Source organism: Eublepharis macularius, chromosome 5 (genome assembly GCF_028583425.1).
Source record: "Eublepharis macularius isolate TG4126 chromosome 5, MPM_Emac_v1.0, whole genome shotgun sequence".
Lineage (NCBI taxonomy): Eukaryota > Metazoa > Chordata > Lepidosauria > Squamata > Eublepharidae > Eublepharis > Eublepharis macularius.
The window spans coordinates 11,104,603-11,119,136 of NC_072794.1; the positions used below are offsets into that span (position 1 = coordinate 11,104,603).

Here is a 14,534-nt window from a genome sequence, read left to right on the forward strand (position 1 = left end):
TTTCTATAAACACCAAACTCCTGTTATGCTTTCTCCCCAGTGAACTGCAGTGCCCTGAAGTCCCTCTCTTCCCTCCCCACTACTTTTCTTTTTAAAATCTGAGTGTCATCAAGGGTAAGTGGGGGGGGGGGTGTCATTCTGATCCCCAATAGGCCTGGCCTGAAACTGAAAGTACTTTGCATAATTGTATTTGGGGTTTCTAGTGAACCCAACAAATACTGAAAAATGATTTTAGCACTGTATCCATGTATAAATAGATGGACCGACACCTATTATCTCCATTTTATAGGAAGGTGGAGCAAACAGTGAAAACTAAAATTTCTCTCCATAATTTATATCTACAGATATTTGTTGTGCAAAAATATCACACTTTCAGATTTGGAGTTTTACACCACTTTTGGAACTGGGGGTTGAAATTACCACCAGGGAAAGCAAGTGTTTGCAACCTGAATTGTTGTGTATAAAAGCAGGTAAAATCCCTGTATTTGTGCCCTATCAAAGCTTCCCTTACGTCCCATAGCCACACACAGAAAAGCTCAAATTGAACTCAATTGCAATTCTGGAAAATGGGATCATTCTATCCCCCTGCAAGACAAGCCTAGGCATGTGCACAGGCATCCTGTGACCCTCTTCACATTTCCCAGACTTGAAGGAGCCATTCAGCCTGAAACTTTAGATAACCGCCAGCCATCTATCCTCTGAGTTGATGGCTTCCCTTTGCTGTTCAGGAAGAGCTCTTAATTATAAAGATCCAACAGGTTACAAGAAGGCCAGCAGAAAGAATGCAGGTACTTTCTCTTCTTTTTGTTAACCCTTTAGCGGACAGGAATGCAAAGATCTATTATGTGCCTATTTTTTTTCTTGTTTATGTCATAGGCTTTAAAAATGGTGGGGTTAATTTGACCCGAATTCCATTTCTGTGGGGTTATTGCATTTTAATCTGGGGATATATGGACTGGGAATATATTGATGTAGTCGGTTGCAGTACATCTATGAAAACCAAGTTCAGCCTTCTCATTTTGGAAGTGTAAACAGCCAGCATTAAATTCCCACAGACCACAGTTCTATTAAAACTGTACTGTATTTTACTTGTAGAAAAACATTCTACTTGTGTCACCTGTTACCTCATTTTTTGTTATCTGTTGTTCCACACTGCACTATTATTGTGTTAAGTTTCAGTTTTGATTACTTTGTTAAAAATAAACAGAGTGGTAAGCGGCAGTACTGCAGCCCAGGCTCTGCTCACGACCTGAGTTCGATCCTGGCAGAAGCCGGGTTCAGGTAGCCAGCTGAAGGTTGACTCAGCCTTCCATCCTTCTGAGGTCGGTAAAATGAATACACAGTTTCCTGGGGGTCAAGTGTAGATGACTGGGGAAGGCAATGGCAAACCACCCCGTAACAAAAAATTTGCCAAGAAAACGTCGTGATGCGACGTCCCCCCATGGGTCAGTAATGACTCGGTGCTTGCACCTTTACTTTTTTAGATTCCCAACTGTGTTTTATGTTTTAAAAATGGTGGGGTCTATTTGACCCCATTTAAGAATAATAACAACATCATTCGATTTATATACCGCCCTTCACAACAATTTAACACCCACTCAGAGCAGTTTACAAAGTATGTTATTATTGTGTATTGTCAAAGGCTTTCACGGCCGGAGAACGATGGTTGTTGTGGGTTTTCCGGGCTGTATAGCCATGGTCTTGGCGTTGTAGTTCCTGACGTTTCGCCGGCAGCTGTGGCTGGCATCTTCAGAGGTGTAGCACCAAAAGACAGAGATCTCTGTCTTTTGGTGCTACACCTCTGAAGATGCCAGCCACAGCTGCCGGCGAAACGTCAGGAACCACAACGCCAAGACCACGGCTATACAGCACGGAAAATCCATAACAACCATATGTTATTATTATCCCCACAACAATCACCCTGTGAGGTGGATGGGCTGAGAGAGCTCTAGAAGAGCTGTAACAGACCCAAGTGGAAGAGTGAGGAAACAAATCCAGCTCTCCAGATTAGAGTCCTGGCACTCTTAACAACTACACTAAACTAGCTCTTAACATTTCTGTGGGGTTTTGATGTTTTCAATGAGGGATATTTTTGACCTCAATTCCAAATTTTACTCTTATTTGTCCTGCGTTGCTGAAGAAAGTTATACTTGAGGCCTGATTTTTTTTCTTAGTAACTAATGCCATGATTAAGAGAGCTATCAGGTTTTCATTATTTTTTGCTGTAACACAGGGTCACTTTGACCCCTATTCTAAAGTACTGTGTTCGGGTTTTTTCCCTTGGGAGGGTGTGATGCTGGTAGGCAGGAAACACGTCACCCATACAGGCTACGGACCTCTAGCATGCTCACACTGTGCAAGTAACAAGCGAACACACTGGCCTTTTGTTTTCGATCTTTTGCATAGCATAGAATCTGATTTTTGCACTGCTGCTACACACCAACTTGGCTTCTCCTTGAGCTCACCATTGTGCCCAAGACCTCTTTCCTGGTCAGTCGGTCAGATCAGCGTGTGCTGCTTCTGAAACCTTCTAAAACAGCAGTGGGGGGATGCTGTGCCTCCTGTCCACTGTTGCCTAAACAACTGCTTTGCTGGTGTGGGCAAGAGAGGCACCATCATAAAGCTGAAAGCAAGGGGAAAGTAATGGGATATCTGAGACTCTTCTTGTGTCACAAGGCCTAACACCCAATGCTCCTCTTCCACAAAAATGCACTGCTCTTCCAGGCAATAATGGATGATTGCACCAATTGCCACTATCACCTCAGACTTATCTGCATGCTCAGGAACACCACAATGCCCACCAAGGAAAGTCCTGAAAGCAAGGGAGTCAGACACAGATGTAGTTATGTAACATTTTTAAGTAGCACAACAAACCCTGCTTTGCATATTATTGCCTCCCCCCACTATCACCATACCACAGAGCAATCTGCAAATCACCACAAAGGCACAACAAGTGGTGGCAAAATGCTCCTTTATCAACACTTGCCTTCTGGTGAGCAATAAAGACCTAGGTCGTCTTTTGGAGAGCAAATTCACTACTATGTAAGTGCTGGTGCTTTGAAGCTGCCATTTCCTTTATTCAGTGGGATATCGATCCCCTTCGATTGTTTTAGAACTGTTTTATTAATGCTGTCAGATTCTTTGGTGGTCCTAGACCAAAAGGAGGGGGCACTACCTCAGGGTTTTCATTCATTGCTAGTGACAGGGCAGTTCAGTAGGCCTTACGGCATAGCAACATACAAAGCTGACCCATGCAGAGTCACATCTAGCACAGGACTGCTTAACCTGATGGCAGTGGCTCTCCACAGCCCCGACTGCCACCTAAAGCAGGTGCTTCAACACTTTCCAGACACTTTCCTTAAGCTATCTCAGTCACACACCACACCTTAGCTGAGATTACACTTCCAGTCTAAGCTTGAAATTCATCTCAGGCACAAAGCAAACCAGGCACCAAGTGTTCTTTGGGTCTAAAAAAAGAACTACTGGCCAACTGAAAGTTCTTAAAAACATGAAGGGAAGTCACACGGTAGCACCTTCGCCCAGAAAGACATACTGTGCAGCTCTGCTGGCCAATCCTTTGCATAAAGCTGGGGGGGAAACGGAGACATCCAAACACCACATGTTAAACTGCAACAGGAGCACTGTGGCTCCCTCCCACTCAGCAAGTGCTGGTGGAAGTACCAAGCTCTCGATGAGGATAGCAGCTGCACTGCTGACCCTTGAGGGATGCCTTCTGACCACAACCAGAGGATCGCTTTGAATTCTGAAAGGAGGCTTGCTTCTCTGGCTCTTACTACTATCCTTCAAATTAGAGACTCAAGTAACTAAGCAGGATCTCAGTATACCTAACAGCATCAAGCAGATTCCCAGCCCAGTCTGCCAATTCATTGCTTTTAACACCAACCCTGTAACACAAATGTGGTAGCCTGGAGACTGACGTTGCTTCCATCAGAACACAAAATAATGGTAATCAGCAGAAGCCAAACGCTACCGACAAAGTGCAGGGCTCTGTCTGTCCCCATATAGAGGAAGGAAGTGGAGAGACAGAGGGCCTGAGTCTTTCCTGTCTCAGATCTGGGCACTTACTTGTCTAGGTCTATATCCAGTGCTTTGTAAGGATCGTTGGGGTCTTTATCATCCTCGTCACTGGGCAGAGCATTCTAGAAGCAACAGATACAGAAGAGGTTGACGCTCAATGGAAAAAACAACAGGCCACCTCTCTCCTCCACCCCCCATTTCTGCAGGAACTTTTGAGATAAAAAGGAAGATAAAACCGGTAAGCTGCATCCTTTCTGTGCCCTAAACCAACTGCTGGTGCTACAACAGCTCCATCTAAATAGTCAGGAGGGTGTGGTGAAGCCAGAACAAACAACTAAAGCCTAAGAAGTTCTCTGATGCTGGTCTGGCCGTTCTCATGATGCCACAACACACTTCTTTGGTTGTTGACTCAGCCGGTAAGTTCCACTGCTGAAATGCTGGGGAGGGGTGGATCCTGCTCATGAGCCAGCAGCAACACTTTCCTCCAGCTCAACAAGCCCTCCCTGGACTCTGAGAGCCTCTTGCACTGGGCGAAGAAGCCTCCTAGTGCCAGACTGAATCCCGAGGTCCTCAAAGGCCATGGCCAGACTAATGAAATTCTCCTCTCATCCTCAGGGAAGCCTGCAGGATGCCTCAACGCCTTGCAGCTCCACCAGTGAAGGCCTCCCAAGTGAAACGCTCACCTCTGGCATCTCCTCTGTGATGATGTCCACGTGGTGGGCAGGTGCAATGTCCTCATCGCTCTCCGTGTGGAGAGAGTTGTGACGCCGGTGCTTGCCCCGCTTCTCTTTCTTCTGCTTCTTCTTCTTCTTGTCCTTTTCCAGCTTCTGCTGGTGCCGACGCTCCTCCTCCAGCTTCACATACTGGTCAGACACTGGCATGCCTGCAGAAGGTGTGTGGAGGTGGAGAATTGCACAGTGGTCTCAGATCTGGGGCCTGAGCAAGGAACTTGCTCTGCCTTGTGTCAATCAGCATGTCTCAAACACTTAGATACAGAGGAGTTAGCCCTGTTAGTCTGTAGTAGCAAAATGGTAAGGAGTCCAGTAGCACCTTTAAGACTAACCAACTTTACTGTAGCATAAGCTTTCGAGAACCACAGTTGTCTTCGTCAGATGCATCAGTTGTGGTTCTCAAAAGCTTATGCTACAGTAAAGTTGGTTAGTCTTAAAGGTGCTACTGGACTCTTTACTATTCTCAAACACTTGGAACCACTGTTTGTAAGCCTATGCTACCTGCTGGGCCTCCTCCAAGAGCAGCCCCCCGCACCACATGTTTCACAGATGAAACCTCATATACTTGCACATACACCCTACTGAGACCACGTGGGAAGCTGCACATGGGAGTAGTTATCCTGCATCAGCACTAGAACAGAACTGGATCTCCAATTACCTCCTCAGTCCAAAGGATCTCAGGAGCAAAGCAGCCTTTTGAGCTTCCTTCTTCCCAAATGACACTGGGACAAGGCAAAGGCATATCACAGCCCCTGTACCTAACCTAGCGTGGATTAGGAAAGGTTCTGTGTTGGGGGAGGGGGCATTCAATGTACGTCACCCAGGTCTCAGGTGGCATGCCCCTTCTAATTACCTTCTCCTCCCCACCCTTTGAGAGGGGGCCACCCCACTCTTCCATAACATTAGAAATAAATTAACAGGACATACATATGTGCTTAAAAAACAGGACATACATATGTGCTTAAAATAAGGAGCATGTGTGCAAGGGACAGTGCATGCCCATCTGTGTGTCCAGAGGAGCATCCCCACCCCTGTTCTGGCTCTTGTCTGGTTATCCCAAATGGGAGGTAGATTCCACAAAATGACTGGGGACAGCTGGATGAGTGACTGCAGCAAAATGCCCACTCTTATGAAAAGCAAAGCATGCTGCAGTGTTTAAAAGGGAAGGGTAACAAAATGAATACACATCTTTGTGTAACCAGTGTTCAGTTCTATGAGGAAGATGAATGAAATCTGTCCCTCAGTCCCAAAGATTACAGTGTCTGAGGCAGGACATAGATTCTACACTCGGCTTTGTCCCATTTCCCTTTGCTTTGTGCCCCACAGAACTGAAGGAAAGACCACAGAGCCACATTATCGCCTATCCACAAAGTACCACCCCACATTCTAGTTCTTGGCCATACTGAAGGAGCTGTAACACTGGCAACTGGCTGATAAAGAGGGAGAATGGCTGGATAAGGGATGCTCTTACCAGGAACTTTTAGGGGAACAGAGAGGTCAATCTGAACCACAGGTATGTGTTCAACACCAGGGGCATCTTGGTACCGCTGGATAACACCGGGGAAAGGAGAGAAAAGAAGAATGCATGTACACACACTGACAATGCTCAGTAGCACAACAGAACAATCTTTGACTAAAAAAAACTGAATTATCGAAGATTCTTCTCCACTAGAAGAACTGTAACTGTATGAAGGATAGTTCTACTAGCCATTGTGATTACAAGGAATCTCCAGATACAGAGTCACTGATCCTCTGAATAACAGTGCCAGGAGGCAACGTCAGGGGAAGGCCTCAGCCGCTATGCCCTGCTGGTGGTCCTGCGGAGGAATCTGTTGGCTACTGTGTGAGACAGGCGGCTGGACTAGATGGACCACTGTTCTGATCCAGCAGGGCTCTTCTTGTGCTCTCAATTCAACTGGAGAAGGTGGGTGTCCCAGCACTTCTGGCAAGGCAAGACTTACTTTCTGTGGGGAAGGAGAACTCTTAATGTAAAATGGGTTGTTTGCTTGCTCCTGCTTCCGGACTTCTCGGCGCTTGAAGGGAGGAAAAGAAAAAGATTCCAAAGTAGGATTAATGGAATTTTCTTGCGCTCTTTATATGTATATATTTTAGGAAACCCTACCAAGATGACCCTCTCCTCCCACAAGGCCAAACGAGAGCCACGAAGTCGAGGCCAGAAGTTTGACGGTGCTGCCAAAAGGGAGCTAGATTAAGTTGATCACATAGTTAGGTGGACAGTCTCCATGCTTAGAGCACTCTTTAAAATGCTGGGATTGTCCAAATAGACCAAGCGTATTTGGAGGGGGACAGATACAGTCTGATGTCACAAGTCACGCTAGAGTACATCAAGCTGCCTTACATAGCCAGACCACTGGTCAACCAAGCATAGGACCCTTGGCTGACCAGTAGCAGCTTTCCAAGTTCTCCCATGCAGAGGAAGGTCTTCCAGAACAAGATCCTTCTAAATCAAAGTGGCAGGGATGAAATTTGGTTCCTTCCGCACGTAAGCTCTGTGCTCTGCCTGAGCCAAGAGTGTGCACGCACCCCCCCACCCCCTGTTCTGTACAGTGCACTCTGGCAGCTTCCCGACTGGAGACCTCTCCTGCCCACGAAAGGCATTGTGCCCCCACTACAGCATCCACAGGCAGCGTGCCTACCCTGGCTAGCTCCTCCTCATCAATCTCAGGCTGCCGGTGCCTTGAGTGCCTCTGCTCTTCGTCATGGAAGATCGTCCTGGGCTTCTCATCCTCTGATTCACTGTCTGAAGGAGCCTCGTTAATCCAGGCGTCAAGGTCCAAACTGTGAACGTGAGAACACCTTGGTCGTTAGGGTGTGCGTCCCAGGCTGCAACAAAGCCATTTAAGAACATCTGAAGGGCTCTGCTGGATCAGACCCAAGGTCCACCTAGCCCAGCAAATGTCTTCCCCATGGCACCCAACCCAGATGGCCACCAGAAGGCCAACAAACAGGGCATGGAAGACCACATCTCCAAGAGCCTCAGGGTCAAGGCATGGGCAGTCCACATGCCCAGACTTTAAGATTCATGTTGTGGCCTTGCTCTATCTTCTACTTTTAAAGGATGTGAGACTGACTGCGATATAAGGGAAGGGGCTTTTCTCCTGTTTGGATACCCCATTCTAAAACTCTCTACTTAAGAGATTTGGCAAGCTTACTCTCTCCACTGTTTCCATGACATCTTAAAGACTTCCTCTGATCATAAAGAAGATGTCAAAACTACGGCTTGGGAGGTGCTGCTGTAATAATTGCATTTGATCATTTTATACTCAGCCATACATTTTAATGAACTTAAATACCACCGAGCTCATTGTTTTATGTAAAGAAAGCTCATAAAACGTTATAGATGGAAAAATAATAAAAAATAAGGAGCATTCAAATCCACCAGAGAAGCCTTGGAGAAAGGTAACTGTCATGGGCTACATGAAAGCACCAGAGATTTCTGAGCGTCAACCACCAACCGCGTCCTAAAAGCCTAGGGCATCTCTACCTAGTCAGAAGCTACAGAAGATGGTGATGAGGTGGCAGTCGGCATGGAGAAAAGCCCAAGCCAAGGGGCTCTCTCCCCTAAAAGAAACTGTTCATCTATTCCTTCCTTGTCAACAGAGATCCAAGCTCATTATTCTGATTTTTGACTTTCAATATTTCAGAAATTCTGCCAACTAATCCAAGGGGCTATACAGTCTAGAAAGTTACCTTCTAGGAAATGAAAATTCAAGTCATCAAGATGCTAAACAGACTTCACCCTGTGATTGTGTGGCTTGACGTTGTACAAATCTGCCCCAAAGCAACCACATCACGGATCTGGGATCTAAAGACATATTCTGAAGCTGAGCAGAGGGACTCTTACCCTTCTGGGACTGGAACTTTCTTCTGTGCTTTGGGGGCCACAGGGTTGAGCTCCCCAGCAAACAAGGCAATCACTTCCTCAGCCACTGGCACCTCTTTTAACTGAAGTTTATGAATATATTTCATTAGCTGCAAGATGCAGGACGCCTGTGGAACAAAAGGGAGAAGAAAAGCAGTTCCAACACAAGACTGCTCAAAGACGTTCGTTCAACAGCCTTTCGGTCTGGAAACTCGTGAGAGTGACACGTTACCCGCTCCTGGACTTCAAGATCAGCGCTCTGCACAAACTGAGGCAAACGCTCGATCATCATCTGGGTGGCCTCCTGAGCCGCCTCCTTCTCGCTGGCTTGCTCCTTCTGATGCAGGATCGAGGCGTAAAGCTTCACCATGTTTTGGACATAAACTGCTTGGATATGGCCTGGGAGAGTGGTCACTTTTGGCCGCAGCATTGCTTCCAGGGTCTGGTGCGGCTCCTCGAGGTGCCTGAAGAGAATGAGGAGTTCAGAGTGCCCAGATTGCGCAACCAGGGTTTACACACACAGCACACGCCACAAAGGAAGCCACGTATCAGAACACCTCCTGAGTGGGCTACCGAGAGCCATCCCGGGTCCCCAAGCAAAGATGCTTCTGAGCCCCCACATTATTTATAACGGGTATTGCTGGTATACTCAACTAGCGCATTGCATGGGACCCCTACTCCTACTTCTCAGAAGTTCCACACAACACATTTCGACATTGTTGACTAAGCAAACTCAAAAAGTCTCACCAAAGAGGTGCTTTCTTTTTGGACGATCTAAATTTAAACAGATGCCAACTACCCACAAAATCAATTTCTGAAGAGGGGAGGAAAGGCTGTAGGGCAGCCTACCCCCACCACCCCAGGCAACCAAGGAGGACTCCCCCACAGCAAGTCAGCCCTTTCCCACCGCCGCACACCTCGAGGCACTTACTCAGAGAATTCCCCACATATCCAGGCAGCGGCATACAGCACCTCGCAGATCCCATTCCGCTGGGTGTTGCTGGCCAGCAGGTGGGCGTTGTCCAGAAGCATCGCCATCTGTGACACGGCAAACTTGCGGATGGCCTTCACGCGGATGGCCACATCCAGCATCTGGGATGCAATGAGGTGTCCATGGCGAGTGCCCTCCAGACGCGTCAGCTCCACCAGGATGCTGATGTACCTGTGGCGGGCAGAGAAGAAGTGGCACCACCAAACAAGCAGAGAAGACGCTGAAATTGGGGCTGATATGGGGGGGTGGGGGTGGGTGGGAAGAGACCTACAAGAGCCAAAGGACTGGCTGGTTGTTTCCCATCAGTATATAAACCCTGCTTATCATATGACTCTCCCTCCTCCGAGATCTTTTTCTCTTTTCCCATATAACTGCCCCTCCTCCAAACCTCCTCCTATAGCCCTGATACTGACTTTTGAGGTCATTTTTCATTTTACCATTCTTTTTCTAGATACTGCCCCCCTCTGTCCTTTAGAGAAGGCAGTGAGGCAGGAAGCCGTTTTAAACATCAGTCCTTGGGCTCCTGAACTGCGCATGCACAGCCCCACCCCCAACATGTGGACCACGACTACAGACCATTCGAAGTTTGTGATGTACTGGTAATTGGACTGGCTGCATATATCAATGATTTTGGTCAACAGCTCATCCCTGTAGGTGGTCCCTTCAGCTTTGTCCACATGGATCATCAGCTTCTTCACTATCTCCATCAGGTTCTTCTTTGACACCTGTGTGAAAGGCATCAGGCACAAGACAGGCACAAGAAAGGCATCAGGCAAAAGAGTTTGTTTGCACATCACATAGGTATGGGATGCAGCCAAAATGCATGCACCAGGATTGCATGGGACCTCAAGGAAAGGACAGAATGCACGCATGAGCAACAACAACGGAATCTCCAATACCAGAAAGGGGCAGAGAAGGGGCTGAAGAGGATTTCTAGCAATCTGGGAACAAGGCTTCAATTTAAAAAGTCAAGCTTACAGCTCTTAAAGCTGCAAAGATACGATAGGAAGTGTGCACATGTGCAGCACCTGCTGTTCTCTCAGAGAGGTGGCCAAAGGAGATTTTCCTGTGGCCAGGAGAAGAGGGCTAGGCTTTGGTATTCCACAAAACTTGAGTGAGCTGGACAAAATGATGCAACTCTGCTCATTTACATGGATTGTAAAATACAGCTTTTCATAGTGCAGGATTTTATTTCTATTTTTCAAGTGCAGAGCGCACACAGTCCTAGGTATGTAAAGTACTTGCTTGATCCACTTGTGCCAAACTGTGGTCAAGATAGCAACGTAGGGCAGCAAGTCTTAATCTTCCTTCTATGAAGAGCTGTTTCCCACTATTCTGTCATGCTCCATTAGGACCAATGGACAGAAACCAAGAGGAGGCTTGGCATGCAAAGTAGATGGGAGCAGGTTGGATTCTCAGTGGCTGCCTCACCCCACCCTTTTGGTGCCACAAGTGCAACTCTTCCCCAGAGCTGCTCAGATGAAGGATGGAATAAAATAAGACAGATTGGAGGATAGATGGATCTTAGGCAATCAGGTATGTGCCTGGCACTTGGTGACCAGCCCCAGTTGCAGGCTCTTCTCTCAGTAGGGTGGAGGAGCTGATGGTAAAGATGCCAACCACACTGATCTCCCATGACTGAGTGATCTACCAGCAGCTGGTGTGCACACAAAGTGTCTGTGAACAGATATACCCTCCAAGGGCTTTCCCAGTAGCCAAACTCTCCTCCATGGGCTCATCAATATTACAACAGGCACTACGGTCATTGCCCAAAACGACTATTCCAATTCAGAAGCCAGTTATGGGATTAAAATGGTACTGCAGTTTTTCCCTTTATCATTGACAGGGGCAAACCAAGCAGGCAAGCTGCCCAGCCAGGAGAAGGAGATGAGAAGCCAACGTACCATTCCATAGAGAAGGTCTAAGGCGCGGAGGCGGATGGATTCATCCTTGTCATCCAAGCATTGGAGAATAAGATCCTTATGAGACTGGACGGATTTGGGGTGAGTTTTCAGGATTTTGGACATTGCCAGCAGTCCCAAATACTTCACTGGGGAGGGAAGACACAATGGAGCAGAGTTACAGACACAGCAATAGTTTGCACAGCTGACCTTTGTTTTTACCCAGTGATATATATACAGAGGCACTGGTAGCCCAAGGCAGACCCAGATACTCATTAAGGGGTACTAGGAACTTGGGTCTTCAACAAGCTCTGCAGCAACCTCCCATCAACTGTTTCCATTCATTCTTCCTTAGAATGCCTGTTAGAACACCCTTTTTTCCCCAAGCCATTTCTCATTTGTTTCCCTCTTTCTCTCTCATGTTAGTTGCAGATGCAGCAAACCAGAAAGAAACTGCAAGACATTCAGCTGCCTGAGAATCCCTGTTGTTGTTGTTTTGTTCATTAAGAGACAAGCTTCTGGTCCTTATGTTACAAAGATAGGAGGAACAATCCATTAATGTCAGAAGCCAGAGGAAAGGATAAGATTTCCAGCAGGTGGTAGCAGACACAAAAAGGCATCTTGTGGCACCTTAAAGGTTACAAGATGTATTGAAGCAGAGGTTTTTGTGAGACAGCTGACTTTGTCAGAAGCATAAAACAGTTTCTCAGTCAGCAGAAAATAAACAGGCAGAGAGAAAGGAAACAAGTTGAAATGCAGATTTGTGACATTTCTTTTTTAAATACAGACACTGGGTTGGATCCAGCCAGCTTTTCCTGTTCAGTCTTATCCAATTCCCCTCCTTAGTACAGCATCTTGTTTACCTACAGGCCCATGCCCCCAGTGATCAAAAGGGATCCCCTCCTCTCTTTTTCAACCGTGGAAAACCTGGTTGGATCAATCCAGTGTTTATTGAACCTTGAAACAAAAGACAACTCGATTACACTGATTCGATACAATTTACAATATATTAAAAACACAAGGACAAACTCCATCTTGGAATTTAGAATTTGAAAACATAAATGAGGACCGCTGTTGTACAAAATTCCAAACAGCAATAAGAAGTTAGAGTCTCTCTACATAAGACCTCTGACATGTGTAGATGCAATGTTAGCTGGGGAAGAGCGGTTTTAAATAACAGAGTTGGTAGAGATCACTCCGGAGGGGACAGATTCTCTCACAGCCCTCCGTCGCCTCTGGCGTGCCAGACTGTCTCCCCTTCTGGAGCCTTTGTCCTGCCAAGGCTTGGTTAATTCAAAGTTTTATGCAGTAAGGGACAGTCAGAGGAAGGTCGGTAAGACATAACCCCAAATAACCAGTACAGTGACCATTCCTGCTGTTGTCTCCTGTGGGTGATTTAACCTAGGTATATTAAAGGATTTAATAACAACAACAACAACATTCAATTTATATACCGCCCTTCAGGACAACTTAATGCCCACTCAGAGCAGTTTACAAAGTATGTTATCATTATCCCCACAACAATAATCACCCTGTGAGGTGGGTGGGGCTGAGAGAGCTCCAGAGAACTGTGACTAGCCCAAGGTCACCCAGCTGGCTTCAAGTGCAGGAGTGGGGAATCAAACCCGGCTCTCCAGATTAGAGTCCCGCGCTCTTAACCACTACACCAAACTGGCTCTCAACACCTACAGTGGTTAAGGAAAAGGTCTTCAGAAACACATAGATCTGTACCCCTTCCAGTGACTGGCAAAACCAAAACAGGGTTCTATTTAGAGTACAGTCCTAACCAACATTTTAACTGGTATGCAGCCACCCCACAAAGCCTCAAACTCACAATTCTGGTCTGAATCTTCTATGAGAATCCTCAACTTCTGCACACAGAGCTGTAAGGAGAACATGAAAAGTTAGCCTCCCATAAACAATGGAGAGGAGCCTGGCCGTTTGTCGCTTAGAGAGATTTGGGCCCACTCACTTATTGGTCAAGTATATTTACAGTATTTATTCCAACAGAAGAGCAACTCACCCACCCCCTTTAATTAGCAGGTTTGATATTCACACTAGTTACTAAGAGTGAATCTAATCTCAAAGGTGTAACTGTGTTAGTTTGCTGCAGCAAACACAAAAATATTGTGTGTTATCTTAATGACTAACAAATTTATTTGGACATAAATTAGTCATGCCACAAAATCACTTTTACAAAACCCAAATCTATTCTTCTTAAGACAATGAAATTCACTTGTAAAACACGGTAATTACTTTTTAAAGGCTAGCCCTATTTGGAGATGCTTCCAATTATGGCACAGCATGAGAAACTCTACCCTGCTGCTGTGTTTGTCACCAATGGATGCAGATCTCCCACCCCAGCCAGCAGCTTACAGCAGGATAGAATAAAGAGGACCTGCCACCTACACAGGGGCAATCTTGGCTTCTCAACATCTGACAACATTGGACCGCAGTCAGTTGATAATAAAAGAAACAGGAATTGCATGATGCACAAATATCGCAGTGTCAGAACTGCCTCAGACATACAAAAAAATCAAATCTAGTTCAGAGTTCTACCTCCCTCCCGTAGGGTTTGCTGTCTAGCACCTGATGAGCAGAAGTATGCCATTTCTGAACATGTCTTCCTCAGCTGTCAGAGGCACTGAGGTGCCACAATCAAAGCAAAAGGGGAATATGACCAAAAGGTTCTTACCTGGATGCTGGCACTGTGGTTGGGCATCCCCGAAGAGAGAGAGATCAAGACTGAAATGCATAAGTAGGCATATGTTGAAGTTTATAACCAGCTTCTCCAAATATTTCTTTTTGGAGCTGGCTATCGACTACACGAGAGAAGGAAAAGGCCCTCTCCCCCAATTATGTCAATGTCAGTGAAAGGAAGAAGAGCCTTCCATACGATAGCAGCATAACTCACAAATCCCATATTTACAAACTGCTATTTGATCACAGACCTGCTCTGAGCATACTGGAGAACAGTGTGGTAGAATGGA

The 14,534-nt window shown here is 46.4% G+C and overlaps 1 protein-coding gene across 1 annotated transcript in view; it reads right to left on the reverse strand.

The window, feature by feature from the left end:
• The window catches only part of AP3D1 (adaptor related protein complex 3 subunit delta 1), a 70,702-nt gene that overhangs the window by 13,481 nt on the left and 42,687 nt on the right, over positions 1-14,534 (reverse strand). The window contains exons 10-21 of the mRNA XM_054979821.1: positions 14,240-14,289; positions 13,379-13,427; positions 11,548-11,693; positions 10,220-10,368; positions 9,584-9,814; positions 8,885-9,116; positions 8,635-8,780; positions 7,427-7,568; positions 6,731-6,802; positions 6,241-6,316; positions 4,722-4,921; positions 4,087-4,160 (exon numbers count right to left, since the gene is read on the reverse strand). Of these exons, the coding sequence (XP_054835796.1) occupies positions 4,087-4,160; positions 4,722-4,921; positions 6,241-6,316; positions 6,731-6,802; positions 7,427-7,568; positions 8,635-8,780; positions 8,885-9,116; positions 9,584-9,814; positions 10,220-10,368; positions 11,548-11,693; positions 13,379-13,427; positions 14,240-14,289 (1,567 nt within the window). The remainder of the gene's footprint in view (positions 1-4,086; positions 4,161-4,721; positions 4,922-6,240; positions 6,317-6,730; positions 6,803-7,426; positions 7,569-8,634; positions 8,781-8,884; positions 9,117-9,583; positions 9,815-10,219; positions 10,369-11,547; positions 11,694-13,378; positions 13,428-14,239; positions 14,290-14,534) is intronic.